We start from the raw sequence: 27,102 nt of genomic DNA, 5'->3' as shown, positions 1-27,102 counted from the left end.
ATTTATTGTAAAATTACATCGTCGATAGAACTTACGCAGTAATCATAACCGGCTTTTGCTCTACCTGGCTTCACTGTGCCGCGACCGTATCACGCGATTCAATTAGATTAGGACCGGTTCAATAAATCTAAAAATACTATACACATTTACCGATAGCGTACAATTTCTTCGGTTTATTTACAAACATGAAGTAAAAACTATGGACTAAAAACTACAGGATAAATTCAGTTTTAAATCACTTGGATTGTACCCTTGGTTCTGCGGGTGGTTCTACTTATATGCTATCAGTATTTTAACACAATACAAACAATTGATTATCCTATCTAGACTGTTTTTGTTGTACCATTAACTGGGAGGACTAGTCTCGGGTGACTAATGCCGCACGAATGGACTCATACGTGGATTTCACTGACTCAACCCTACGAAAAAGAAAAACATACGATAAACACTACTTTCGATCAAAGGTAATTGGTTCATATTGTCTAACCTCAACGCCAGCAGTGGCTTTAGCGCACTTCGAATGTTCCCGTAGACGTTCGGATTGATAGCCTCCTGCACCCGAAGAATACTGTTGGCTGCATCTGGTGGTCGAGTAAAAAGTCGGGAAGGTCGCGAAGGCAGAGCCTTGCTGGCGGCGTAGTCTTCCAACACGCGTTCGCGAATGTAGAGCAACGGCCGAATGATGCGAAGTTGTGGACCCACCGGACTAACGGCTTGCATAGCGTTGAACTTTCCCTTGTACAGCAATGACACGAGAAACCGATCGGCTAGCTTGTCCAGTGTGTTGGCCAGTGCCAGCACGTTGTAGCCTTTACGGTGCGCCAGAGCGGCCAGCTTGTGCTGCAGGTTATCCGCTGATTCTGAAACAACATGCAGAGGCAAAATATGTGAGTTCAACTATTCAACGAGGTTCCACCATTCAAGCGGAACTAACCTTTACGTTCGTAGAAAAACTCGACACCGAGTTCGCGAAGGTAGATCATCATGACCCGTGGATCAACGCCGCAGTCCCCGAAAGTAACGGCAGCCAGCTGTACGTTGCTTAGGTGTCGCGCCCGGGTGAACTGTCGCAAAAGATGAAGCAGGCACAGCGACGAGCTGGAACCGGATAGGCAAACAAGAATGCGATCGCTGTCCTTGATCATGTCGAAGTCATCGAGAGCCTGGAAGAAGCAGTTGCTGAAAATCTAAATTATTCTGCATGATAAAGTTCGGTCAGAGAACGGAGATATCCAAGCACCAAGTGTCTGCCACAAATAACAGACATCCAAGCAATGGTTACACACTTGATTACAATTTGGGATAAAAACGTATGTCGAATTTAGGTAGAAAACTATACAGATGGTTTCACTAACTGATGAAGAATTTGTTCCTTGACATCGGACAGACGCAAGCAAAAGTTTCGCTTTCCAACAAACATTTTTATTTGAGAGTGGCTTATTCAACTGTTGTATAGCTAAAACCAATGGAACAAGCTCATGATAAGCTCCTATATGACAGTAATGTTCCTTGATGGGTTGTGTCGGACGACTTCCACCAGGCAATTCTTACCGGGAAAGTTGCATAAAAATACTGCAATAGCACAAAAGGTAAAGTAGGCACTCCTAGATAACTGAAGATTTATTTAGGTCTTTACAGAAAATTGCTTTGCGATGCTTATTGGTTCTTGAGACATGATTTTTTTTAAAGAGGTCTCCGAGACAAACAGCTCGATTTTTGCAGCAATTGATGTAAAAAAAACTTTGTGCTTTTAGCAAGGTTCTTCTAATTTCTTGACGGAAAGTTAGCAGTCATTAACTTTTCGTCGAAGAGCCCAATTTCGGAAGCAATTTTCAGGCCCAAAAGCGGGGCTCTGTTTAAGGTTCACACATGCGTCATTAATTTCTGGTTTTAAAAGCAGCTTTAATTCTCAAAAAAAAAATTTGAAGATATTTTCACGAAACTTTATCTTTCTGAATTCTGACAGAGGCAAACAACACTATGATAAATTTTCGTAAACATATCTTTTGTTTTAAACATAAAAACTGGTTTTGAAATCACAGAAATCATTATCGCGTGTTTGAACCTTGAATCAGAGTTCTTCTGACTGGACGAAACAAAAGCATCTAGACATTTTCGGTGCTCCAAGAGGCCAAAAAACAGATTCGTAGCAAACAAGGAACATAATTGTGCAATTCGTAAATAAAAAACGTTTCAATTAAAATCATCAACGCCGTAAGTTATATAACATATTGCAGCTTATACCCTGATTCATGTTACGTGAGTTACGGGCATAGTTTAGAACATTTACATGTAGATGTCGCAAATTACTGTGAACCGTGAACATTTTTTTTGTATTTGCTGTATTTGAAAGTAGCGTACGAGGAAAAGAGACCATGAATTCAAATGTCGTTGTCTTTCTTTTCATACATTGATGAGCATTATCGTTCATCTCACTACTCACTGTGTTCATTGGACAGTGTGAAACAATTTTACTCGCAAAGGTCAAATATGATACTGTTCTCGAATTGCTAGCTGCAAAAGAGATTGCATCTTTTCCGCGGGTTTTCATTTTAACTTTATTAGCTAGTTTCGACATAATTGACATATTTGAAAGTGGACAATTATTGACCTTCTAATGGCCAAATCCGTAAAAATAAGCGGCTCTGCCAATAAATCTTTGTTCATATAAATTCAATCAAAATAATTATAGGTTTTATCGCAACAGTGACTATCTGAACGAACGCCAAGCCAAGAAATAATCCACAGGATTTATCTTAAAAATAAAAAATAATAAAACTTATCCAATTTAATCCTACTATGTGTATTTTATTCAATGACAGATACGTATTTCGCCTACGACTTGCAGGCTTCCTCAGTGTCTGTTTTGGAACTGAAGTTTTACTAAAGACACTGAGGAAGCCTGCAAGTCGTAGGCGAAATACGTATCTGTCATTGAATAAAATACACATAGTAGAATTAAATTGGATAAGTTTTCTTATTTTTTATTTTTAGGTTTCGTATTCTACTAAGACGCTCCAAAAACTTCTGGATTTATCTTGTTTTTATATCCTTCGCTCTGTTAGAATATTTTGTCAAATACAGTCTGTGCAGTTGTGCAGACGTGCAGTTATTAGACTTTGAACGAAAACGCTATTAAAAATCGATGTCTTCTATTTTCCAAAACAAACTTCAAACGAAATTTTCCAGTTTTTTTGGACATCGCTTATTAAAATCTTTATATCTAACTCTTGAATAAAATATAGTAGAATAAATAATTTTGGATGAAAATGTAAGTAAACTGTCCTAGCAATTTAAACAAAATATTATCTGGAAAACGTTTTTTTTTTCTTCAGATTTTTCACGGAAAACTTACAAGAAAAGTCGAAAAAACTATGTTTAGAGTAATGGATTTAAAAAACAAATATTTTGTCTTTTTATTTGCCGATTTTCCGTCCCTTAGTGATGAAAAGTTTACGATGATTTCATATTTTGTTTCTGAGTTAGGTGGGAAAGCTAACACGTTATCAAAAAAATAAAATTAGAGGGGTTGTGTACAAGACACGATCGCATATGTAGGTGACGCAGGACTACGTAAGTCCTTTGTAGTGATAGTAGCATGTATCCATGCATGTAATCATTCGATTCTTGTGTATACATGTATATGCGTTGAAGGTAACACTTATCAAAGTAGTAACATTGCATACGTTCAATCCTCAAAAGATTTCAGTTATTTCTATGTGCATTTGGAAATAATTTAACAAAATCAAGAACACAAACTTTGCTTTCCTGCTTCTTTACAGAAATTAAAGATTGTTGTTATTGCCAATGGTTCCGCACGTTGAAGGGATTTTACCAAATTAATCCCATTTTATCAACAACACATCTTTTCACTACACTTCTAGTGAAACGGCAAACATACAGAATCATATTATAACCGAACATTACAGCAGTAGCGCACTTTTCCAACACAGATATCAAGTCTTAATCGTCTCGTCTAAGGATTTGCCAGTTTTTGGAATAAAGGAGTTTTGTGATTTTTCTGGCATATTTCCCTAACACAGACATCAAATTGGACATTTGTTGGCACGGGGGGGGCTTTGTCACTCTTTCTGGCGTACTTCCCAAGCAAGGACATCAAAATGGTCTAGGTTTAATCGCGGTTTTAAGAAATCTTGCTGAGATGAAGAAACTTTGTCACTTGTTTTGGTTTACTTCCCAAGCACAGATATCAAATTGGTATAGGTTTAGATCATCGTAAAGAATCTTCCAACCAATCACGAGGCAAGGATTACCAGTTGGCAAATGCTTCATTATTTCAACCTTGTCGGTTGAACCGGTTTCATTATTGGTGTGGATACGTTGAAGATTTTCCGATCGATTGGCGTAAAAATATTTAAAACGACCTAGAATCCACTAAGCTACTAGCATTTAAAATCTTTCATTTTTTCGTGACGCTCGTATTTTTCGATTTTTTGGAATAATACCCTATTCCAAACCTTGTAAGACGTAGTCCTACGTCAAAAAATAAAAAAGTTTGAAGGTATGAGCCTACAAGCACGAACGAGGGGCTTACGTAGAACTACGAATGCGGGTTCAATTCGATAAAGCTTGACATTTTGCAAATGTTTGTCATACAAATTTTTTATTTAGGCCATTGCAAACCATTTTCTAAGTTTTTGTCGCCCCCCCCCCTCCCCTTGGATCGGGGGGCAAAAAAATAATTTGTAGAATATGAGCTAATTTTTTTTATAAAATCAATTGTCTTTGGGCTCTACAGCCTGAAAAATTCGAAAAATGAGTGTACGAGTTGAGTTAAAGACTCTAGCACGAAATAGAAATGGAAGTTCAAACAGTGGAATTTCCGAAACTCGGGTAAAAATTTTGAACGCTAATAGCACTGCGCTAAAACCCCTTTTTCATATAAGACATCAATTTTGAATAAATTCTTTCAGTACAGTAGACCGCCGTTCGTTTGAACGATTCCTCATGCAAACTAACGGGGTTACTTTTTAATTTGAACAACTGGCCACCCTAAATATGCTGAAACTCGTATGAACTGGCTGCTCTGCCTTTTGTTATTGTTTTGATGGTTTGATTTAGTTGACAGTTGCAAGCAGCGAATATTTCAATCTCCGGTCTGATTTTTATCATAATCGTTGAGAAACCGGATGGGAAACAGATTAAACGCGCTAGGTCAGTACAAACAAGTCGTGTTTACGTCCATTGTGTGCATAAGCAAATGATGTCATGTTGAGAATGACATTTGAACCATTTTTAATTTGCACGTCGTGCAAACCAACGGAGTTCAAATTAAAAAGTGTTCAGATTAGAAACGGTCAAACAATCGGCGGTCCACGGTATTTGGATACAATCGGACGAAAGATAGAGTTGATCACTCACTTTTTTATAATTATTCACTTTCAGGACATTCAAAGGTTTATAGCGGTCCTAAGAAATTTTGTAGTGACGAGAGGGCTTTATCACCTTTTCTGGAGTACTTCCCAAGCACAGATATCAAATTAGTATAGGTCTAAACGTCGCTATCAATCTTCCACCTGCTGGGAAAAATGTAACGTAAATTTAATTGTATTCGGAAACAATTTAACAAAATCAGGAACACAAACCCTTGCTTTACTGTTGCCTTACAGAAATTAAAGATTGCTTTTATTACCAATCGTTCCCCCACGTTGAAGAGATTTTACCAATTCGATCCCATTTTATTAGCAACATATCTTTTCACTACACTGCTAATGAAATGGCAAACATGCACATCCATACAGAATTATAACTAAACACTACAGCTGTAGCGCACTTTTCCAACACAGATATTAAATTCCCCTAGGTTCAATCGTCTAGCCGTAAAGAATTTGTGATCTGTTGAGGCTAGGAACTTTAGTAATTTTTTCTCACTTCCCTAATACAGACATCAAACTGGTACACCAATACCAACACCCACATTCTGTATGTCGAAAGGATCTTTGCACGAGTTGTTTTGTCCATTTGATTTTGCTGGTGGAATTAAGAATACCGTCCGCTATTGTTCGAAATCAGAATAGGGATGTCAATCACGATCGTAAGAAATTTTGTTGGGACGGGGAGGATTCGTCTCTCTTTCTAGTGTACTTCCCAAGCAAAGACATCAAATTGGTCTAGAAATCTTGTTGTTGAGACGAGGAGACTTTGTCATTTGTTCTGGCTTACTTCCCAAGCACAGATATCAAATTGGCCTAAGTTCAATCGTCGCAAAGAATCATCGGCCTATTGGAACAGGAAGATTTTGTCACTTTTTTTTTCTAAAAAGACGTTAAAACTTTTCCAACCAATCACGAAGCAAGGGTTTCGAGGTAGACAAGGCTCCATTATATTCAAATTTTTCAATAGTGCGTAGATTTCCCGATTGATTGGCGCAAAAATATTTAAAATCGATCTGGTAACTGCTATGCTATTAGCGCTCAAAACCTATCATTTGTTCGTGATTCTCGCAATTTTCGATTTTTTGAAATGACACCTTATCCCAAACCTCGTTGTAAGACGTAGTCGTACATCGTAAGATGTAGTCCTACATCTATTTTGAATCGATCATAATTCATATGACGCATTCATAATTGGCAGAAATTTCATATTTTTCGTGACGGTAACTAGATAGGATATAAATTTTGGAACGACACCGTGCGTTGACACGTAGTTTTACATTAAAGGTTAAATAGAATTAAAACTAGTTTTATCAGTGAAATTTCACTTTTAGATGCACTTAACACGCTGTAGTGTATCCGGAGAATGTTCTATGACGTACACAGGAATTAGTTTTAAATCAGTTTTAAAGGAACTATGACATTCAAAGTGTCCAGATTATTTCAGAATGTTGGAAAATAATTGTTATAATTTCATTTTGAAGAGAAAGCATATCTACATGTTAGTATAACTTGATATTTCTGCCATGCACGATAATAATCTTGTGCTCGTTGTGATAAAAGTACATCTAAAAAAGCTCAGTTCGATCGAACTCGTAACTAGACTAAGAGCATTAAGGTTGTACCACCCAACCACCGCTTATCATTACCAGTAAGACCTACTGCCATTAAAAAGAAGCGCAGAAAAGAGAGCGATGAAGTGCATGCCTGAGTGTCTGTGTGTGCTCCGCAAGGTGCATCAAGTTCAGTCATGGTAAGGCAAGAGAAACACTGTGCTTAAATATTTGTGTAGTTTATTATCCGTCTATCAATATCATCGAACTTTGTTGCACTGCATTCTTCGAACTCTGTTGCATGTATATATAAATGTATAAGTATATTGGCATCTGTTTGACACGAACACACGAAATCACATTATTACCGATGATTGATTTGCTGGTAAATTTTCAACGCTTGATAACAAAAACTCTAACTGGTAACAAAATTTCTGATTTGCAACGAAAATTATAAAATAACAAATTCAAGATGGTTTTCACAAACAGCAAACATGACTTCAAGCAGACTCTGCACTTCCTAATAAAACTATTGAATAGTTTTGACAAGCTTCCTAAACTTTGAACCATTCTATCACTACAGTTAATATCTTTTAAAGGAGAAATAGAAAGAGAATTGAAAAAGAAATAAATTGCAGTTATAGACTTAAGATGATCACGTAGCAAAACGACATCAACAGCACAGGGCAAGTCGAACTTCATATGCAATGATCGAGGAACTATGGTTAACTGTGAACAGATTAGCTTTCTCTGTATATGTGTTAATAATGTAAGTGCCTAAAATGTTTGTTATATGCACCGGATTAGCATCGGGAAGGAGGTGCGAGTTAGTGCGAATGACAATAGCAGGCACAAACGCAAGCCAGTTATTTAGTCATTAACCTCGGCTGCTTGTTTCCAGATGTCCTTCGGAAGGTTGTGCCATGTTGCACCCTCTAGGCTGCCTGCTGCAGATTCTTGCTCCTGTGAAGGGGGGCTTTTCATTACTGCTGGTTGTCGCATTAAAGGATTTTTAGGCGAGAGCTCGATTTCTGGTGTAACGGGAAGTCTTGCTTGTGGACTTTCGCCTGTGACTGGTGCTGCCGATTCGGATAGAACTCGTCGCTGCTGAAGCTCAGCTTGATTAGAAGCTTCCTCGAGCTGAGCTGAAAGTGTACGAGATCTGGCAAGTGGGGGAAAACAATAATTAGATTACAGCTAGCCGCAATCACCAGCTCTTAATGGTGTTACCTATCTCGGATGCCTGCAGCAGCTTTCAGTTTATCATCCTGCTCACTGAAGCTCAAGTTAATGCCTGAATCCTGCGAGGACGTCGATGACATGAGATCTATTTTTTTCGCAATAGCACCAGTGTACGATAAGCTAGGTAAATTGTTATCCGGACTTGGTGCTGTTAAAGAACTGTTTGGGCGGGGAAACGACTCAGAACGATGTTTGTCAATGTCAGCGGATTTGGGCCGGTCAGCTGGGGTAATATCACTATAACGTTGTTGAATTAAACTAACGGAAAGGTAGAAAGCAAAGCAAAATCAGAAATGGGAGAGAATAGAACAGAGTTAGTAATTTAGTAAACAGTGCTTGTTAAGTTTATTACAGTTTGGGCCCTCCACCGTTGGGTTTGAAAACATCTGGGGGAGAATTTTTTCGCACTCCTAAACCGTTATCTGGGGAGATAATTTCATCCACTGCATTCATTGCATCACGAATTTCTGATTTGACCTCTATCATCATGCCTTTGCTATACTCTTTAAGATAATCCACAACGTCATTGGTGGAGATCGAATCTCGTTTATTTTCGTTAGAAACACTGTAAAATTAATCTTATTAGCGTCGACTTTCTTCATTGAGGACTTTCTTTGACAAACCTCATATTTCCCAATGAATTAAATGCCACTCCATTAAGATCTAAACTGTCAGTACTTTCTAATACATCTTCGACTTTGGATATAACCTCACGAATTTCTGACTTGATTTCGGTGGCAAGCTCTTTGGTTACTTCCTTTACATAAGCCTGAATATCCTCGGCGCTATCACTGCAGCTGCTGAAAAAAATATCAAAACAATTAATTTGAGGATGCGAATATTAAATAATACAAAATACACAAAACTATTACTAAACAAAATAAAATCTTTTTAGCTGCATACTGGCCGAAAATAAAAACACAGCAAAGCAACACATCAACGTTAAGACGCAAAATCAGCTAACCTTCCCGTCAGTATTGCTTGCAGGTTCGATAAGCTTAGTGCTTGCGAACCGTCGATGTTGGCTGCTACTGCAGTAGCTAGATTCTCGCTACTAGAGCCCATGCTGAGATCCGTCTGGCTACTGCAGGAACAGGATCGCTGTTTTGGTTTGACCGCCAATACAGGTGGCGGTGATCGCCCGCCTTTACTGTAAAAACGGCACGTGCCAGCGTTGTCTGCAGGAATACTGCCCGTTGGTGTAGTCGGATCCTGGGTTTGCCGGCGCGAATATTGAACCAATCCAAGATGGTAACGAGTGTGAGGTCCCAGAACGTCCAGTCCACAATCACGATCGATACCTCTATTACTAATACCACCACCATCGACAACACATGCGTTAGTGCCATTGCTGTTGACGGGGCTAGCGACGTTCGCCATTCTTGTTGTTGACGAACCCCAGCTATTACATCTGCAGCAAGTTTATAGCCATATTAGAGGAAGTTTCGATTTTTTAATTTAACGATTAAAGAAGCTATTGCTTAAATTTGCTTTGGAAGTTGTTAGAGGAAACACAACATGCAATTGAAAACAATAGTCTACTAAGACAGAAAAGTACCTGTTTCTACTGGCGCTTCTAGCAGCATCGTGGGTGTTCAGGCTGATCACGCGAGGTGGGCTGTAAGTACTGACTTCGCCACCAAGTGAAAACCGTACGATTGGTGGCGATGAAGTTGGTGTTGGAGTCGGACTATGCGACTGTTGCGGTGAACTGGAGTGCTGTCTACGTAGAGAAAGCTGCATAGGAGACGCTGGAAGACTTCTGCTTTTGAAACGTTTGATGTCTAAAGCCGACAAACTATGGTGTCGGTGAATCATCAACAGTGAAGGATTCTCTGCAACTAAAGAACATACTTCAATATATTATCCATTATTTTAGAGTTTTTGCTTACTTTTGGTGGGATCGAATGGCACGGTATTTTTGACACTGTGCGAATGGCCAAGTAGCAGTTCATGCGCTTCTCCGGGAAGCATGTACCAGCGAAGATTCTCAATTGATGCATTTGGCAATTTTAGGATAATTTCGTCGGATGCTGATCTCTGAGCCATTTTACGTGCCCGGTTGAAAAGATTTCTAGCTGTTTGCAAGCAATCAGAGTAGCTTTGCGGGAACGTTCCAGGTCCTGATATTCGTCTATCAGAAAACAACATTTTTCCGTCCGTATATCGAATCGTTCCAAGCCACTTACGCTCCTTGGCCAACGAATTCGAATGATGTCTCCATTCTCCGGTTCTATTATCCACTTCGTATTGTGGCAACAATTTCCACGCTTCAGTGGCAACCATTTTCAGAGCTTCCAATATGAACGCCACTTCCGCTTCAGTCATAAAGAATGGAAACGTAATCCTTATGTATCCCGGATGAATACCTCCTGCCTTTAAAGAATCATCGTTCAACAACTTTTCGTACTCGATTGCTAATTGTGGATTTATCCCGAGCGAATCCGCTATCATGTTATCTGCCGTTGCCTGGATCCCAAATACGTCGTTCAAGACAGCCACCACGAAGCGGTGATGCAGGAAAGCTCCGCGGGGATGGCGAACCATAAAACACAAAGTTGTCAGTCGCTTGGCCGTCGTACAAAGGGGTCCCAGTAGGGCGATTTCGGGAATCGTTCTTACGTGCGCCAGCATTTGCTTGCAGATTTTCTCCATCCGATGCATGATGGCTTGAACTCCAAGCGACTCTTTCAGCTGCACTACCAAACCTGCTCGTACTGCACTCACAATTCCCACAGTGTCGCCCAAAAATGAAGCGCTGTTTTCAGCTAGTTTCTGTTTAATTACGAGAACTCCGGGAGCCTGAACTCCACCAACCATACGATTGCAGTGGAAAAAGATAGCATCCTTTTGAGCTCCCGGTAAAATCGGATTGGTATTGATTGGTGCACAAGATACGGCCACGCTGTGATCCCAGATAGACAGCGCATCGTATTGGTGCAGCAAAATCGTGGTCGCTACATCATCCGCCAAAATACCAGTCAACCGGGATGCACCGGAAAACAGTCCTACCATCATTCGCTTAGGATCGTTAAACTGGAGCAGTCGCTTTTCTAAGTCGACCAAATCTAAAAAACCTTCGTGATTTTTCGCGATTTTTTCCACTAACCATCCGGCATCCAACCATGATTTAAGATTACCGATGGGTTCTGCATTGCTAACAAATAGAATCGGAGGCAGTTTATTTCCGCTATCGTACGCCGTACTGGAGAGCAGGAAGCACAACCGTTCCGCCGGATTATCACAGAAAACGACTGCATCCTCAGCAACAGCGCCGACCGCTGCGCGTACCAGATCACGAGCTTCATTGCTGGTTATTAAAAAAAAACGGTACAAAGCAAAGGTTCAAAAGCAGGACAAGGGCACACATTATTTGTTTGCTACTTACTCGTACAGGTGTGACTGTAGACCGGTGACGGCGGAAATACAGTTTGTGTCACCGAAAGCGGGTAGGACTTCTTTGTTGATGTAATCTTCTAAAAACTGTAACGAACGGCCGGAGGAAGTATAATCGGCATAGACGACTGAAAGATAAAAAAAAAGACGGAGAATGTAAAGTGATTGTTTAGGTTTGGAATACATATATTTATCTAGGAAATTGGGTATTTTAGCGGTATATAAATTTTCACATATTATGGTAACATATGATGTCACTGTATCGTCACATGTAGACTTTTTCAAATATGACGAGTGAAAGTATTGTCAATTGCAAGGAAAATTGTACCATCCAAAGTGCGATATCGCTCATAAAAGTGCTATTTTAGCTTAAATCGTTTCGGTCTCTTCGGCGCACTTATTGCTTGGAAGATGACGAAAAAGTGCGCCGAAGATACCGAAACGATTTAAGCTAAAATAGCACTTTTATGAGCGACATCGCACTTTGGATGATACAATTTTCCTTGCAATTGACAATAATAAAAAAAAACATTTTTTTAATTTAAAGAAATTTTTTAGGATAAGACGATAGCTTAAAAGTAAACCACTTTTCTTCTCAGCTCACCTCAGACAACACAGTGAATAGATAAACTATGGTCATCGGACGATACAGGTTTCATATGGAAGCTGTCAAAAGCTCGGTCAAAATGAAGAGCTCTATCAGAAAGATAGAAGAGAGGGAAAAAACTTCTGACATCATTTCAATCAATCAGCTTGGTTGATATCTGTCAAACAGCAAATCATTCTATTTTTGATTTTTATTATTTTTTTCATTAAATATTGACTTAATTGAAATAAAAAAAGAACCTTTAGATTCAGGAAACGACAGGCTATCAAATGAAGTGAAAAAAACCCACCTTTTTGGGAAAATTAAAATACCCAATTGCATGAAGCAAAATCAACGTGTTCTTTGGAACTAATAAGTGGTAGGACTCTCAATGTAGGAATTAGCAAATATGCGAAACAAGTGTCTATTTCGTCCTTTATGTAGTTTGATAAAAACGCAAAAGTGTCATATGAGCCCGCGCGGAATTAGTACTTTATGGGAGCGGTTGCGTAGATTTGACAAATTATCTGTCAAGTTGTATGGGTGAACTGCAAACGCAACCGCAAAGTACCAATTCTGCGCGGGCCTTTAAGAAGAAAAGATCTATCAAATTCTACTGCAGTAACTAAATACTTTAATTCTAAGCATTCAAAAAATATCTTTACCGATCTACCGAGCGACACATATATATTCGAACAAAAACAAAGTAATATTTTTGTAAATAAAGGCTGTATTTCGAATTTTAGTTTTAGAAGTTGTTTACCCATATAGATACAGAACGCAACAAGTAATCATTGCTCTATTGAATCGCCTTTTGCCTGGATAACACGCTTCAAATGCTTTTGAAGCCGTTACATGCGCCACGCACTACTTGCATCGGAATATCATCCAATACTTGTTGATAACCAACTTAAATTCACTGAAGTTTTTGGAGTGTCTTAGTAGAATGCAAAACCTCAAATTAAAAACGAAGAATTACGCACGCGAAAAGATGGATAGTTGATTACTTCGTAGCGCATGCATGACTATTGTCGAATTTGTTTATTCAATCCGGATTGGAACTGGATGAACTTTTTGTGTTCATTTGCTCCTATCTGACAGATAAAATTCATCCAGTTTCAACCCGGATTGAATAAACAAATTCGACATATTATGTCCACATGTACTTTATGTCGTTTCCCACTGTTCCGTACTTCGACGCGAGTAGTTACCCACTCACAAAAATTCATCCAATCTCACTCTTTTCCGTGAACTCAATTTGAAGTGAGAACGGTCGGTGAGAACGCGTTCACCGAGAGCAGCTAGACAGTAGTTAGATTTGTTTTCTCTTTCATTCGGAGTCGAGCTGTCAAAACGTTCGCATCGTGTTGTGTTTTTTTGTTGTGAATCCAAGAAAAAAGTTTTCAAAAGTTCACAGCCTCCACAGCAAAATAAGCGCAAAATGGAAACAATTTTCGAAATCCAACGTCGTCTGCACGAGGAATGCGACCGACTGGTGATGGCCATGTCGGAAGAGCTGCAATCGTCGAAAAAGACGGTAAGTTTGTGTGCCACAGGAGGCGGCTTGATTATGGCGAGTGAGTTTACTTTTGTAAATATTGCAGACGAAGGAAAAAGTGCTGGCGGATCACCGGATTAAAATCTATCTGGAACGGTACCAGAGTTGCAGCCGGTCGTTGCTGGAACTGTATCAGGACAAGGACGGTGAACGAAAGCAGGAAATTACAAACATGAGCGTTAACGAGTTCAAGGAATTTTACAGCCAGTTCAATTCGCTGGTGGAATTTCACCAGAACCACGGCAATAATGTGGCTGTTCCAGCTTCGATCGAGTTTGCTAAACTGCGAGAGCAATTAAACGATCCCAATTATCTGGCGGAGATTGTTAAATTCAGTGATGTGGAAAATTACGGTCAGTATCTGGATCTTCACGAGTGCTACGACAACTATATCAACTTGAAGGGGGTGGACAAGATAGATTACATCACGTATCTGTCGGAGTTCAACAAATTCCTAGATGTCCCGAAGAAGCAGAAGAATTTGAAGTATAAAAAATATTTGGAGTTGCTGCACGATTATCTTTTCGGATTTATTACTCGGAGCCGACCGCTGTTTTTCGAGTTAGAGCACACGGTGAAGCGAAACGAGTTACAATTCGAAGATTTGTGGAAGAAAGGTGAGGCACCCGGCTGGGAGAGAGGCAAGGACGTGGATGTTGAGGATGCAATGATCAATTTGAACGAATTTGGTAAATGGGAGGATTTGACTTATTTGGGATTGGACCGTCTTAAAGCCGCACTGCAGGTAAGATAGTTTTTTTTTCGGTGAATAGGATTTTTTATGATTTCATTTTGTTTCAGGCCATGGGTATGAAATGCGGTGGTACACTGGAAGAACGTGCCCAGCGTCTGTTTGCGTGTAAGGAGGATCGTAATAAGGAAAGCGAGCATAAACGTCTGGCATACAATCAAAAGGATAAGGACATTGCTCTGCTAGAGTACAAGATCAGCAAGTTGGCTGAACTGGTCGACGACCAGATTTACGAGACAAAAATAAACTTACAGCGAAAACAGGCTCGTTATACCTTGGATGAAAGTGACGAAGATAGTATGGATGAAGTCGAATCCGACGATGACGACGGAATTCCGTACAATCCGAAGAACTTACCGCTGGGTTATGATGGAAAACCAATTCCATACTGGTTGTATAAATTACATCAATTGCACTTTACGTACGAGTGCGAAATTTGCGGCAATTATAAGTACAATGGGCCGAAAGCATTCCAGAATCACTTTTCCGAGTGGAGACACGCGCACGGAATGCGCTGCCTAGGTATCCCGAATACTGCACATTTTGCCAACATTACCAAAATCGAGGATGCACTAGTCCTATGGGATAAGGTTAAGGAACAAACTTTCTCCAAAATGTGGGTCCCGGCTAACGAGGAAGAGTTCGAAGACTCACGGGGCAACATACTCAGCAAGAAGGTTTACTTGGATTTGCAGAAACAGGGCCTGCTTTAAAGCAGACGTGAATTGATTAGGTTTCAGTGCTAGACAGTGCATTTCTTTTCCTATCTAACCCGTGTAACCCGCTGAAAAGCAAAGCGCTAAATATAGTGTGCCGGCGCCGGCATTATTGGGACATTGTCTTGTGCTGCATTTGTTTTTTTTCCTACTCGCTACGCTATGATCTAGTGAAGATAGTTTTCCCTCCCTTGCACTTGAGACCAGTGATTTTACATAAGCTTCATTCTATTCCGATGTCGGCAGTAATAATGCAACATGCTTGCAACGATAGGCCACGAAAACGGAATAAATACTACTGCCGTTTTTCGCATAACAATCTCATGTTCTATGGAATTTCTTATATACATGGGACTGTTATGCTAAGAGCAATAGTATAGTACTGCTATATATAATTGCTATAGATATAATTATACCTTCGAAATTCACACAGTGAAACATCTGGCACTTCTAAGCGTTAATAGTTGTATCTATTCATTACACTATTATAACTGCCGACAGGTACAAACGGTTCCATGCGATTTGATGTTTTTTTGAATGATTTATTGTAATCAAAAAATGAAATTTAATACCTATAAAACAGATTTTCGCTTCTATCTAGTGAAGGAGTTTTTTTTTTCTAACTTGCATGGATATCGGCTCTATCGCCGCGCTCATAGTAGCTCTTATTTGAGCACCGTTTCATCTTCCCTCTACTTAATGTCTAGAGTATAATTTATTTTTCACCGTAAACTATTTAAAATTTTGATTTTGTTTTATTTGTCTATAAAATAGTGCAGGTTGATCATGAAAATGCCGACGCAAAAACGGACAGGTTCCAAGGTTCATTACAGTATCCAATTAGCTTAGCTGAGCAATAGCTAGTATGATCGATAGTTGCGAGCCGGCCCGGCGGCACCGCAACCATCATTAATCATCTAGGTGGCTTGCTATTATCTGGAAAAAGTCAACTGACTAAGCATTCAGCGATCGAGCGCAATATCGAAACGTATGCGCAGCTCCATCGAGTTCTCAACCTTTTTTCAATCCACGTTGAACGAGTTACTCGCATGACGGACGCAATGAAAAATTAGAAAGGTGGTGGCAAACGTACAAATGGTCGCCCAGAGCACCCCCGCGGAACCGGTTTTACGCTAAGGTTGTCCTGCGGTACGGTACCACTCTCGCACCAAGGACTGCTCGACGACATTAGAACAAAAAACATTGAAGGAAGCAATCTCGACGAGTGTCTCAGACTTGTGCACTCCACGTCAAACCGGTCGGAGCCGACCCAACCGATCAAGCCGGCGCGGCGGCGCGGCAGTGAAACCAGACGATTTATCGTCCCCCTACTGTTCGTCAACGCGCGAGAGACAACCGATCCACCAAACTGCTCAGATAACGCGGAATCGTAGCTTAAATATGGGTCAGTGTCGTCCGTCCATTCACAAAAGCAGACCGGTAAAAAGGAGAAAAGGAAAATTCGATATTTTACTTTCCTGATTCGAAAATAAGTCTTTTGCGACACACCCCACATTGCACGCATTAACCGTAACGTTCATGAGTGGAATTTTTTTTCGAGGAGTCGTTCTTCGTGGAAAATATAAAGTTTACTTTGCTAAAATAATTCTTTTTAACCATTAGGTAGTTAGCCTTATAAGATCTGTAAAACATAAATAAGTTCAAAAAGTTTTACTTTAGGCAAAAGAAAGAAGAAATGAATTAAGATTAATTGTCGTATACCTCAGGTCAAAGCCCAATCCGAAAATAGGACCGATGCCAGAATAAATAATACTAATGATTTATACCGTGAACGTGAGGTTCTATGTTCTATCCATCAGGCGTATTTCTAATTATTCATTCTTTATTTGAGCGTCTTAGTAGAATACCTGAAAAGATAAGAAAGAAAACAAAAATTAATGCTATCATTTAATTGTATCATGTTATATTGTCTAATGATAAATACACATATCGATCTCGACGTAAGATTTTCTTCAGTAACTATAACTTAAACTGTTTGACTTAACTAATAATTTTTTGACTATTAATTTTTTGTTTTTGTTTTTTTCTCTCATCTATTCCTAAAGATTATTAGATTCAAAATTAGAAAACAAATTTCAAAATTCTCAAACGAGTCCCCCTTAAGTTAAAATCTAATTTTTCTATCCCGTTCGCTTCATAGAATGGCCTTCGCACTCGCGCACATCGAGACAAGGCCACCGCCGCAACAAGCATCTTCGTTTCGACGTCAAACATTCTGCCATGTTGAACAGAAATTTCCTACCGAACGGCTCGCAATCATTAATCGCCGAGTAAAACCCTTGCGGCTAAAGCTAGCGGAATGTGTTTTATTCCTGAATCCTATACTAAGCGTTCCCTCTTAAAATCATATTTATTCAAGTTGAAACTACCAACATGGACGCATGCAAAATTGTTTACAAGTAACAAACCTCATCAGGCGTTTAGCGATGGCCACTAACTGTGACACGGAAAAAACAGTCTTGAATCTCAAAAGGAATGTTTGTACTGTGTAAAAATTTTGTTAGGGTGATTTATGTAGGTATTTTGGACAGGCGTTACGCGTACGCTTTTTTGGACATTTCTATTTGTTTGTGCCGTAAATGTCCAAAATAGCGTACGCGTAACGCCTGTCCAAAATACATAAATCACCCTAATTAGACCCCTAGAAACCCCTAGCTACCGTATAGGCAAAAATACGATGCAAATAAATCGAAACCACGGCTGAGATGGTGAAGCATTCACAATAAATATTCAGTTCGAAAAAAAGCCCTTTTAGGTATACAGTTGCAGTTTTACGTAGTTGACACTCAACCTCAATGAAGGAGGATAATTTTAGTTCTAGTAATTTTATTCATAAATTAAAGCGCAACCGATGGCTAGCCACAATTATTCGCTTCATTGGTTGAGCACGCGTTACTAGACTGGTTGAAAAAATAAGTGTCACTAAAAGCTGTAGCATTGTAGCCGTAAGTTTTCATTATTAATTGATTTAAAATTAAAATCATAAATTATATTTAGAATTATTAATTCTTTTGGCATTGTGTTGATATTTTTTAATTGGCTTTCCATCCTAAAACAAAGCCTAATGAACAAAATTTCTCCAATTAACTTGGTTGTGGACTGCCGCCCTCCAATTAATTCTTTGAACACTATGTACTCACCGGCATATCTCGTCCTGTTTCTATCGGATTTGAAACAAGTACCATCTTCTCTAGCTAATTATCAGGCAACACACCCTATTCACCGTATCCGTCCAGCTAAACCCCAATACTGGGTTGGCCGTAGACCTGTACGAGATCATGGTTCATCCTTCGCCTCTATACTCCGCTCTGCAGTATGCCGTCGCAGATCATTCTTAGCAATCGTTTCTAGAAAACTTGCAGGTCTTCCTACAGCATTGTCAACGTTGTGTTCCCGTAGAGAATAATCGGTCTAATGAGCATCTTGTATAGGACGCAGTTTGTACGGAAGCTTAGTGTATTCGACCGCAATTGCTTGTGAAACCTCTAGTAAACCTCCGGCTGGTGTCATTTTCCGCCGTCACCGGTGAGTCAAGGTAGACAAACCAGCCAGATGTCGTATGTTCGAATATCGGCTGGGTGGTGCTGCAAGAGTCAGTGAGATCGTTGCACTAACTCCGTAATTGTTCTTTACTCTAATAACTGGCTGCGAAGTCTGTTGATAAAGAAGGATCAAGTTTTAAGGACGTTTATACCCAAGGCACAGACAAACAGACATAACTCTTGGAAGAAAATTCAACAAAAATTATCGTACCTCACATTTAGCCTAAACACTAGCACCATCTTTGATCGACATTCCCAAATATCAAAAAGCAGAGTAGGCTAATGGCACAGCTGTCTTCCGTCCCTTTAAAACCGCATCAACATGCGGTGATGTAGGCTCAGATAATACATTCCTGATCGGATACTGACATCCCTACCCCCATGAAGGGTAGGGGGAGTGTCCCTAGCCATGGCCTCCCTGCTTGGGATCGTTAAGGCGACTACATAATACGAGCGGAGATAGCGGCTTAGAGTTGGGACCCATAATGCATGGACGAATTCCCAAAACTGACCGAGGATTCGACCGCGAGCGCTGCTGGAGGCAAAGAGGATATCTTCGCCATGAGCAGTAAATTGGCGCACTCGCCGCCAACGAAGACTGGTAGCCCCCCGTTACTGGCGGCGCAACCCAAGAAGGGAAGCCCGCCGAAATCTGGGGCACAACCTAAACAGAGAATCCCCCCAAAAACGGGGGTGATACCGAAGAAAAAGTTGACTGCACCAAAGTCTAACACGCCAGTTAGAACACCGGTTGCACCCGCTGCTAGCTCGGCCAAGAAGGCAAGCGGCAGCGGTAGGATAAAGTCAACTGAGGACGTGGTACAGCCAAAAGGTTGGTGGATGAGTTGTACTTGCTCATCAACTCGCGGTCCATTGTCCACCTCGACATTAAAAAGCTAGCATTAAAAAGCATTAAATAGCTACCGAGGTGGAGAGACATGAGCTTCTGCAGCGATGCGAGCGATCGCCAACGAACACGAGGAGGCGGTCCCGGATGGTGGTGCCGGGACTGGGGACGACGACTGGCGGGTGGTTAGGCGTAAACCGCCTAAGCCGAAACCAAGCGAGGCCGCGGCTGCAAAGCCAAAGCCAAGGCGGGTCCATAAGGGTGACCCCTTAGTAGTGAAGCTGCTGCGCAACGTTAAGGCGGGCCCCAAGTTGCAGGAGCTTGGGGCCAACGAGGTGAAGACCCGTAGAACCCAGGCCGGGGATATGCTCTTCGAGCTCAAAAAGGACCCAACGGTCCAGAGCTCGAACTACAGGGAACTGGTTGAGCAGTCCCTGGGCGAAACGGGCCAGGTCAAAGCGCTGTCGCAGCGTATTCTTGTCGTGTGTAAGAATCTCGACGAGATTACGACGGCAGTTGACCTGAAGGATGCTCTGCGGAATCAACTTAATATTGATGTGGCAACTGCAGATATCCGGTTGCGGAAGGCATACGGCGATATGCAATCCGCGACCATAAACGTGCCAGAGGCCATCACTAACAAAATGTTGGCGTCTGGCAAAATTAAGCTAGGCTGGTCAGTCTGTACACTTGCGTCCAAACGGTGTATTGAACGCTGTTTCAGGTTATGGGCTTCGGCCATCGGGCGGGCAAATGTAAGGCCCCCGATCGGTCTTAGCTGTGCAGGTGGTGCGGCGAAGACGGGCACTTCGCCAAGGGATGTAGTAATCCGCCCAGGTGCTTGCTCTGCACAGCCGAAGCGGGAAATAAGCAAGCCACAGGTGGCCCACTGTGTGACCAAGAAGGGTTCTGTAGCTGCTACGCTCCACCTAGGTGGTCGCCAGAGCAGTTTGACCGGATGCTAGACGTGCTCACCGAAGAGCTCACGGGCCGCAAACCCGTTGTCACTGGAGGAGACTTCAATGCTTGGGCTGTCGAATGGGGTAGCAGGTGTACTACCCCTAGGGGACAAAGCTTACTAGAAGCTCTGTCCAAGCTGGACGTAAGTCTGGCAAACGTGGAATCCGTCAGTACCTTTTATAGAGGGGTACAATAATCGATCATCGATATCAGCCCTGCACATTCTGCAGCCCAACGTTGCTAGCCAAAATGGGTTGGAGGGTGTCCGATGAGTACACGCATAGCGACCACCAAGCTCTACGGTATACGATTGAACGACGGATGCCACGGTCACGCAAGTTGAAGTCGACTGGGAGGAGGTGGAAAGTGAAGGCCATCGATAAAGACCTGTTCGTTGAAGCACTCAGCGCAGAGAGTAATCGCTCGAACCTGAGTGCCCGTGAGCTGACTAACGTCCTAATACGGGCATGTGAGACCACTATACCCAGGACGGGGCAGCCAACGAACGGTCGTCGCTCGGTATACTGGTGGAGTGAGACCATTTCCCAGCTCCGTTCCAGATGCCACAGAGCGAGAAGGCTAGCGCAGAGGGCCCGGACCGATGCAGATGCTGAAGCTTGGGAGTCGAACTTAGAGCGGCCAGGCTGGTGCTCAACAAGGAGGTTAGGCGTACTCACAGGTGCTATCCCGCGATGCGGATTCGGACCCCTGGGGTGGTGCATACCAGATGATGAAATGATTAGAGAGAGGCTTCAGAACTGTCTAGAGGTATGCGAATTTCCAGACAAATGGAAAGTCCAAAGATTGGTACTGCTGCCAAAGCCGGGGAAACCACCTGGTGATCCCTCGTCGTACAGGTCAATTTGTTTGTCTGTGGTGCCTAAGGCTTTACTTTTTAGGAGTCATTGAAGCAACGCTTATTAAGCTCCTCTTTACCTAAGCTGGGGATCCCGCGAATCGAACCAAGCTATAATGGGATATAACCGGATTCCAACCCAACTTCCCTTCTCGGCCCTGTGGCTCGCAGATATTGGTGAACCTTTAAACCACAGCGGACTGGATTTCAAGATCGTGCACCGCCTGATGATACCCACTTGGTTCATAATACCCTGTAGCGCTACGTTGAACAGCAGGTATAAGAAACCATCAGCTTGACAAAGCCCGCTGTGCGATTTGAATTAAATCGACAGTTTTCCCAAAATCCGCACACATTGGCATTTTTGAAGAACGACGCAGCTGCTCCGCATGCTCAAGCTCCTTCGAACAGCGCTATTTCTTCCGGAAACATTAGGTTTACTGAATCTCGCAAGGGCTCACACCGAAATCAGTCATATGTTGAGACGAGGAAGGAAATTCGATCACAAACGAATGGCGAGGTGGTCGACAAGTGGAAGTAGATCTTTGATTAACACCTCAACGGTGAAGTTGCAGAAGAAGACGGAACGGAGGTTATTCCGAACGGCATCAAACAGAAGTTAACAGCGGGACAGAAGAGGTTGAATACGGGCCTTCGCAGCGGTAGCATATCTTAGAATCGTCAAGAATGAAACGGTTCGCTGCGCTCTTGTGTCAGCAAAGACAAAAGTCACTCCACTAAAACCCATGTCCATTTCCAGACTAGAGCTAAGTGCCGCAGTTTTTGGGGTGAAACTGGCCAAGACAATTAAGGAGAACCATAACCATAACCATAAATCGCCGTATTTTTTGGAGTGATTCCCGTACTGTGCTTTCTTGGCTTCGGTCAGACCAAAGAAAATATCGACAATTTATTGCTTTTAAGGTAACAGAAATTCTTAAGCTTTCTGATGTCAATGAGTGGCGGTGGATTTATTCTCGCTTGAACGTCGCAGACGAAGCAACAAAGTGGGGAAAGGGACATTGCATTAACAACACCAGTCGCTGGTTCCATGAGCCAAGTTTTCTGTATCAATCTGCTAGCCTATGGCCACACCAAGATCAACGTGATTGTGCGACAGTAGAAGAGCTTCGCCCAGTTCACCTTTATAGGCAAATTGCTGTGGACCAGCCCGCAAAAAAACTTACATTAAATTTTGTAGTAGAAACAATGCATCTACAACAGTTTTTATTGTTAACATTCAAACGTATTGTAGATTTATTGTAAAAATGCCTCAAATTCAAAGTTTATTAATATTTTTGTTTCTTATTTTACGCTATAGAATTGGCCATACTTATGTTAAATTTACCTTTTTTATTGTATTTTGTTTTTTCGCCTAAAAACATTACCATAAAAGGACGATAACTTTTACTGTACATGGAAATTTTTGTTCAAGAAAAACTAGATTTTTGACGTAGGACTACGTCTTACGGCAAGTTTTGAGATAGGTTGTCATTCCAAAAAATCGAAAAATGCGAGCGTCACGAAAAATGAAAGGTTTTAAGCGCTAATAGCTCAGCGGTTTTCCGATCGATTTTCGATATTCTTACACCAATCGATCCAATAATGAACCTAGGTTTTACCAGAATTCTCGCTTCGCGATTGGTTGGAAGATTCTTCACGATGATCTAAACCTATACCAATTTGATATCTGTGCTTGGGAAGTAAGCCCAAACAAATGACAAAGATTCCCCATTTCAACAATATTTCTTAACACCGCGGTTCAACCTAGACCATTTTGATGTCCTTGCTTGGGAAGTACGCCAGAGAGAGTGACAAAGCCCCCTCGTGCCAACAGATTTCTTACGAACGCTATTAAACCTAGTCCAATTTGATGTCTGTGTTAGGGAAGTGTGCCAGAAAAATGACACAAGTTCGTTGTCCCAACAGATCGCAAATTCTTTACTGCGAGACGATTAAACATCGGCGAATTTGATATCTGTGTTGGAAAAATGTGCTACAGCTGTAGTGTTCGGTTATAATACGACTCTGTATGAATACGCATGCTTGCCGTTTCATTAAAAGTGTAGTGAAAAGATGTGCTGTTGATAAAATAGGATTGAATTGGTAAAAATCCCTTGAACGATGGGTAATAAAAACAATCTTTAATTTCAGTAAGGTAGCAGGAAAGCAATAGTTTGTGTTCTTGATTTTGTTAAATTGTTTTCAAATGCACAATGTTTTGAGAATTGAACGTATGCAATGTTACTACTTTGATAAATGTTACATACAACGCATGTAGCATGTACATATATTGCATATAGCATGTATACATGAAGAATCGCTACTATCACTACAAAGAGACTTACGTAGTCCTGCGTCACCTATATATGCGGTCGTGTCTTGTACACATCCCCTCTGATTTTTAAATTGAAAAAGTACTATGCCCCCTTAATACAGTTGTTAAATTTAGACATTGATAATATGTTTCATTGATATTTTTCGGTGAAATAAAATTTTATTTCACCGAAAAATATCAATGAAACATATTATCAAAATTGTTACGGTGACGAAAAATAAAAAGTAAATTTAGACATTCTCTGAAATCCCGGCGTTTCGAAACGCAGAACTCCTTAGACAACGGCAAAACTTGACTTATACCTAGAATATATCCCTTTTTATAAAACGCAGCAGGAGTTCATCTGAAGTTTACATATCGTATATTTAGTCCAATTTGTGGCAGTACGAAGTTTGCCGAGTCTTCTAGTATGGTATATATATGGTATATATGCTGCTCGCGACAACAAAACGACCAGAAGCATCCCACGTCACTTGCATTGGCCACTTGGAGTGGTATTTCATCGTGATTCAAGACCATACACGAACGGTTTCGTTGATCGCATAGCTGCTGAGGCTTTCCGGTTGGTCCGTTGCAACAAGCCATGCCTGGTTAGCGGTTATCGGTACTCCAATTTACCGAACAGAGAATTACGTTAAATGCGTTAGTGCAAGTTTATTGCAAGCAGGAGTTATGATAATCAAACAATCGGTTCTTTTAAGGGCCACACAACGATTGAAGAGTTTATTATATTTTCTTGCCCAGTTAATACCATAATTAACACAGTCAATGAGGGAAAAGTTGAATTTTTTATTGTTAAGATACTTAACAACCCGTAATTTTTATGGTAGAATCTCTGAAAACCATGAAAGTTATGGCGGACAACAATAAGTTTGATAGTTTGGTTATCTTTTCGGACGATAAATTTTATTGTTTTTACTGTATTTTGTATTCTACTGTTACTATAATTTTTAACTTCGTGTTATGGTTATTTTCCGGGCAGTTAATTTCGTTTGGTCGGTTATCTATATGGGAGCGCATGAAGAGAACTGTAGCCTACGTATTTAGATTCGTCTGGAAGGTTCAACGCAGAGTCAATGGTTTAGTCAAGAGGAGATTGAAGCGGCAGAGTCATCGGTTTTCAAGCAAATCCAGCAAGAATCGTATGCAGATGAAATTATCATACTCACCAAGAACCAGCAGCTCAAAATGGAGCAACGACTAAAACTGGAGAAAACCAGAGCATCTATTTCTACGCAAAAAGCGACGGACTTCAAGGCAGTTCCGGCGGCTCCCAGAATGGCACCACTACCTCCAGAGAGGCTGACTGCATTCGTTCGCCAGTTTTCTTTCGCTGGGGTCGACTACCTCGGACCATTGATAATCAAACAAGGGCGGAGTAACGTGAAACGATGGGTAGCGATATTTACTTGCTTGACTGTTCGCGCTATACATCTTGAGTTGGCCTACAGCTTATCTACCGAATCTTGCAAGCAAGCGATTCGGAGGTTTATTGCGCGGAGGGGGGCTCCAGCTAAAATATTTAGTGACCAGGGTACAAATTTCATCGGTGCAAGTAATGAGCTGAAAAGGGTATTGCAGCAGATTTATCCCAAACTAGCTTCAACGTTTACTAATGCAAATATGCAATGGCATTTCAACCCACCGTCTTCGGCACATATGGGGGGATATTGGGAACGCATGGTTCGGTCGGTTAAGAGCACTTTAGCTTCGTTATCCAAGGTACGAAAGCCAGATGATGAAACATTTTGGACACTGCTGATCGAGGCGGAATCGATCGTAAACTCTAGGTCGCTTACTTATTTGCCAATAGAATCCAAGATACAGAAGGCGTTGACACCGAACTGCTTCCTGATGCTTCGTACAAGCGGGATAAACCAACCAGCTAGACCACTGACTGACGGAAAATTGGGAGCTTGTTCTAACTGGAATGTTTGCCAGCAATTTTTGTACCACAATTACCAAACGTACAAAATGGTTTCAAGATTGCAGACCACTATAGGTAGATGATCTCGTCGTAGTGGTAGAAGAAACCCAGCGGTTAGCGGAGAGTGGCATAGGCATATGAACCACGAGTTGCAGGCAGTACTTGGAGAGATTCCCATCGTACACCTGGAGAAAGTTGGGAGACTATGGTGGGCCGACTACGTCGCCAGGGTAGTCGACGACTGTGCACTGTAATTCGTTCTCTTCAAGAACCCCACTGGCACCAGGACCAGAGGGGCCCACTGTACCAGATAGTTCGACCAGGTTAAAGCCGACTTGCGTGTGTCGAGGCTTGCAACGAATTGGCGACGAGTAGCCCAGGGTCAAGTATCAATGGAGAGGTATTCTTGATACGGCAAGAGCCACTCCGGATCTCGGCTGGTAAATAGAGGAGAGGGATAGAGTGATGTGTTTTGTGCGCATCTCGGGAACCTTCTCGAGACCCTTCGAGATGCTACGAGAGCAGAGACAAAGTAACGGCTTATCATGCATGGTCGTGAAGGGGTGATCCGACGATCGGGTATTGAAACGAAAGGTATAATTTTCAGTAAAGATAGCCGTTGGCAGCGATAAGAAGTGGCAAATGAGTTCATTGTTCATGTATTTGGGTTCGTTGGTGATTGTGGACAACAACACTAGTAAGGAGATCCTACGGCGCGCTCAAGCGGGAAATCGGGCCTATTTTGCCCGTCGCAAAATGCTACGAAGAAGAAGCATAGGCCGCCGTTCGAAACTGACAATGTACAAAGACCTCATTAGACCGGTAGTTCTTTATAGATTTAAAGTTGTGACGCTGCTCACAGAGGACATACGCGCCATTGCCGTGTTCGAGCGGAAGGTGTTGCGTACGATATTTGCATAGTACAAGCTGAAAGCGAAGTGTAGCGGAGGGGTATGAATCACGAGCTACAGACACTGCTTGGGGAGATTCCCATCGTGCATCTGGCGAAAGTCGGTAGGCTTCGGTGGGTCGGACACGTCGTAAGAATGCCGGACGACAGTGCGGCGAATACGGCGAATCTCTTCAGCAACCTCCACCGAGAGCAAGAACAGAGGGATTCAACGTGCAAGATGGTTCGACCAGGTCGAAAGTGATTTACGAGTTGTGAGACACCTGGAGGTGCTAATATAGAAAACAAAGGGAAATCTCTTATTTAAAAGTATGCATTAGTCCATCCGGATCACGCAAGTTGGATCACTTAATAGTACTGGCTGCAAATTTAAACGGTTGAATCAGCTCAATAAGAGAATTTGGCATTATACACATTTCATACCGCATTGGACTGTGAAGCAGAAAATTTGCACATTCCGAAAAAGAAGTAGATAAATTTTCCGACCACTCTAAATCAGCTAGCCA

The 27,102-nt window shown here is 41.5% G+C and overlaps 2 protein-coding genes across 3 annotated transcripts in view; one reads left to right on the top strand and one right to left on the bottom strand.

Annotated features, from left to right (window-relative positions):
* Positions 1-22: 22 nt before the first annotated feature.
* Positions 23-27,102, bottom strand: part of LOC128735612 (uncharacterized) — a 90,288-nt gene continuing 63,208 nt past the window's right edge. Inside the window, exons 2-12 of one of the 2 annotated variants that reach the window (XM_053830099.1) lie at positions 11,577-11,712; positions 10,081-11,498; positions 9,747-10,029; positions 9,153-9,599; positions 8,812-8,988; positions 8,541-8,753; positions 8,177-8,446; positions 7,829-8,108; positions 935-1,163; positions 488-860; positions 23-419 (exon numbers count right to left, since the gene is read on the bottom strand). In XM_053830099.1, coding sequence (XP_053686074.1) covers positions 359-419; positions 488-860; positions 935-1,163; positions 7,829-8,108; positions 8,177-8,446; positions 8,541-8,753; positions 8,812-8,988; positions 9,153-9,599; positions 9,747-10,029; positions 10,081-11,498; positions 11,577-11,712 — 3,887 coding nt within the window. In that variant the 3' untranslated portion in view covers positions 23-358. The remainder of the gene's footprint in view (positions 420-487; positions 861-934; positions 1,164-7,828; positions 8,109-8,176; positions 8,447-8,540; positions 8,754-8,811; positions 8,989-9,152; positions 9,600-9,746; positions 10,030-10,080; positions 11,499-11,576; positions 11,713-27,102) is intronic. The other variant, XM_053830107.1, reaches the window with a different exon arrangement.
* On the top strand, positions 13,580-15,306 carry LOC128735630 (splicing factor 3A subunit 3). Its single transcript, XM_053830117.1, has 3 exons — positions 13,580-13,707; positions 13,775-14,473; positions 14,530-15,306. Exons 1-3 carry the CDS (start codon positions 13,612-13,614, stop codon positions 15,190-15,192), a joined length of 1,458 nt encoding a protein of 485 aa, XP_053686092.1. The 5' UTR covers positions 13,580-13,611; the 3' UTR covers positions 15,193-15,306.

This window comes from Sabethes cyaneus, chromosome 1 (assembly GCF_943734655.1).
Source record: "Sabethes cyaneus chromosome 1, idSabCyanKW18_F2, whole genome shotgun sequence".
NCBI classification, from domain to species: Eukaryota; Metazoa; Arthropoda; class Insecta; order Diptera; family Culicidae; genus Sabethes; species Sabethes cyaneus.
The sequence above is the reverse complement of the archived record's forward strand: the minus strand, read 5'-3'. Positions and strand labels throughout refer to the sequence as shown.

What these genes read in the sequence shown, in the direction of transcription:
- LOC128735630 (XM_053830117.1), top strand. Translation starts at nt 13,612, where the DNA reads ATGGAAACAATTTTCGAAATCCAACGTCGTCTGCACGAGGAATGCGAC. An exon ending in TGCAATCGTCGAAAAAGACG is followed by an intron (nt 13,708 to 13,774) that starts GTAAGTTTGTGT and finishes TAAATATTGCAG; the next exon opens with ACGAAGGAAAAAGTGCTGGC. An exon ending in GTCTTAAAGCCGCACTGCAG is followed by an intron (nt 14,474 to 14,529) that starts GTAAGATAGTTT and finishes ATTTTGTTTCAG; the next exon opens with GCCATGGGTATGAAATGCGG.